The following is a 1,606-nucleotide window of genomic DNA, read 5'->3' on the forward strand; positions in this document are numbered from 1 at the left end:
ATACATAAGCAGTCTCCAGATGCATTCCTAAGTGTGTCTTTAAGTCAAATTCATAGATAAGTCAAGAGTCCTGGTATGGCGCTGTGGGTTAATGTGCTGGACTGCAAAGTTGGTTTAAACCACAAGGTCCTAGGTTCAAACTCACCAGCCACTCCTCGGAAACCCTATACAGGATTACTAGGGCTTGGAACTGACTCGATGGTACACAACAACAGAACAGGTGTATAAGGTGCATAAGAAAAGGCTTAAAGTTTTTCCCATGATTTAAAAGTTAGTGAAGGTGGTTGTGATAAAGTGATTGTTGCAATAGGGGTTGGTTCAATTGTTTCAAAGTGAGGGCAAGTTTACATAACATTAAAAGGCAAGTACAGTTTCATAGTAACCTGGGGACTTACTGTATTGACTTAACATTTGTGTGATAGTTGTATATTATTGTTGTTGTTTTAAGTGCCATTGACTCAGTTCTGACTCACAGCCACCCTGTGTATGGTTTCTGAGGTGCAGCTGGTGAATTTGAACCACTGACCTTGTAGTTCAAACTGACTTCGCAGTCCAGTGCATTAACCTACAGCACACCATAAAATCAATGCAGTTACATTGGAACTACCATATACAAGCAAAGTTAACACTTGAATGTGCACCTCAGACAAAAGATTTGAAAGTATCATGAAATTGAGAATCATAAATGTGACTCTGAAAAAGAGATTTGAGGGTTTTGATGAATTCTTCTACTAAGGAGGTGATTGGGAAAGTGGCTCTTCCTCTTTAGTTGGTGATTTCAGATTCTCCGCAGCTGACCCTTCTGTTGAGGGCAGCTGTTTGAACCCTGGGCGCTATGTAGTTAATTCTCATCTAATTGATTTATGAATTGTTTGATATAAACAGGAAGCAGTAATGAATAAGTGGCCTTTTGTGGGTAACTAAAATTGGTTAACTTCTTACCTGCAGGAACTACTTGAATTAAAAGAAGCACGCCTCCTCCCAGGAACAGCATCCCAGCTATGATATAGCGCCTGGGAAGTGTTCGCAGCAGCAGCCATGCTGTAATGTAAGCTGGAATTTCAATCAAGGCAGAGAGGAAACAGTTCAGGTAGGCATCCCCATGTAAATTGGGAGCATTGAGAGACAGAGCAAAGTAGCCCACTGAAGTCAGCATCCTGAAAGGCAAAAAACAAATAAAAAAATTTCATGATTGTCAAAAAAGTATCTCAAAAGTGTCTCTACTCTCTATATACCCACTAGCCACATGAGTTGGAACACACAACAACAACTATTAAATATGTGATTGTGGTCATTTAAATCTAGATACTTGATGTTTAATTTAAATCTAAATTAAAACAAGTGAAAAAGTCAGTTCCTTGGTTGCACTAACCACACATCAAGTATTAAATAGCCACATGTGGTTGTTGTTGTTGTTGTTGTTGTGTGCCATGGAGTCAGTTCCAACTCATGTGGCTGTTGTTGTTAAGTGCTGTTGCGTTGTTTCCAACTCAGAGCAATCCTATATAGGGTTTCCAAGGAGCCACTGATAAGTTTGAACTGCCTTGTAGCTTAAACCAACCTTACAGTTGACTGTCTTATCCCACAGTGCCACACCAGAACTTGG

At 39.9% G+C, this 1,606-nt stretch overlaps 1 protein-coding gene across 2 annotated transcripts in view; it reads right to left on the reverse strand.

The window, feature by feature from the left end:
- Positions 1 to 1,606, reverse strand: part of SLC22A4 (solute carrier family 22 (organic cation/zwitterion transporter), member 4) — a 67,828-nt gene that overhangs the window by 15,661 nt on the left and 50,561 nt on the right. For both annotated transcript variants that reach the window (XM_006872924.1, XM_006872925.1), the window contains exon 7: positions 943 to 1,157. In XM_006872924.1, the coding sequence (XP_006872986.1) occupies positions 943 to 1,157 (215 nt within the window). The remainder of the gene's footprint in view (positions 1 to 942; positions 1,158 to 1,606) is intronic.

The sequence above is a fragment of the Chrysochloris asiatica genome, unplaced genomic scaffold, assembly GCF_000296735.1.
Source record: "Chrysochloris asiatica unplaced genomic scaffold, ChrAsi1.0 scaffold00215, whole genome shotgun sequence".
In the NCBI taxonomy this organism is placed as follows: Eukaryota; Metazoa; Chordata; class Mammalia; order Afrosoricida; family Chrysochloridae; genus Chrysochloris; species Chrysochloris asiatica.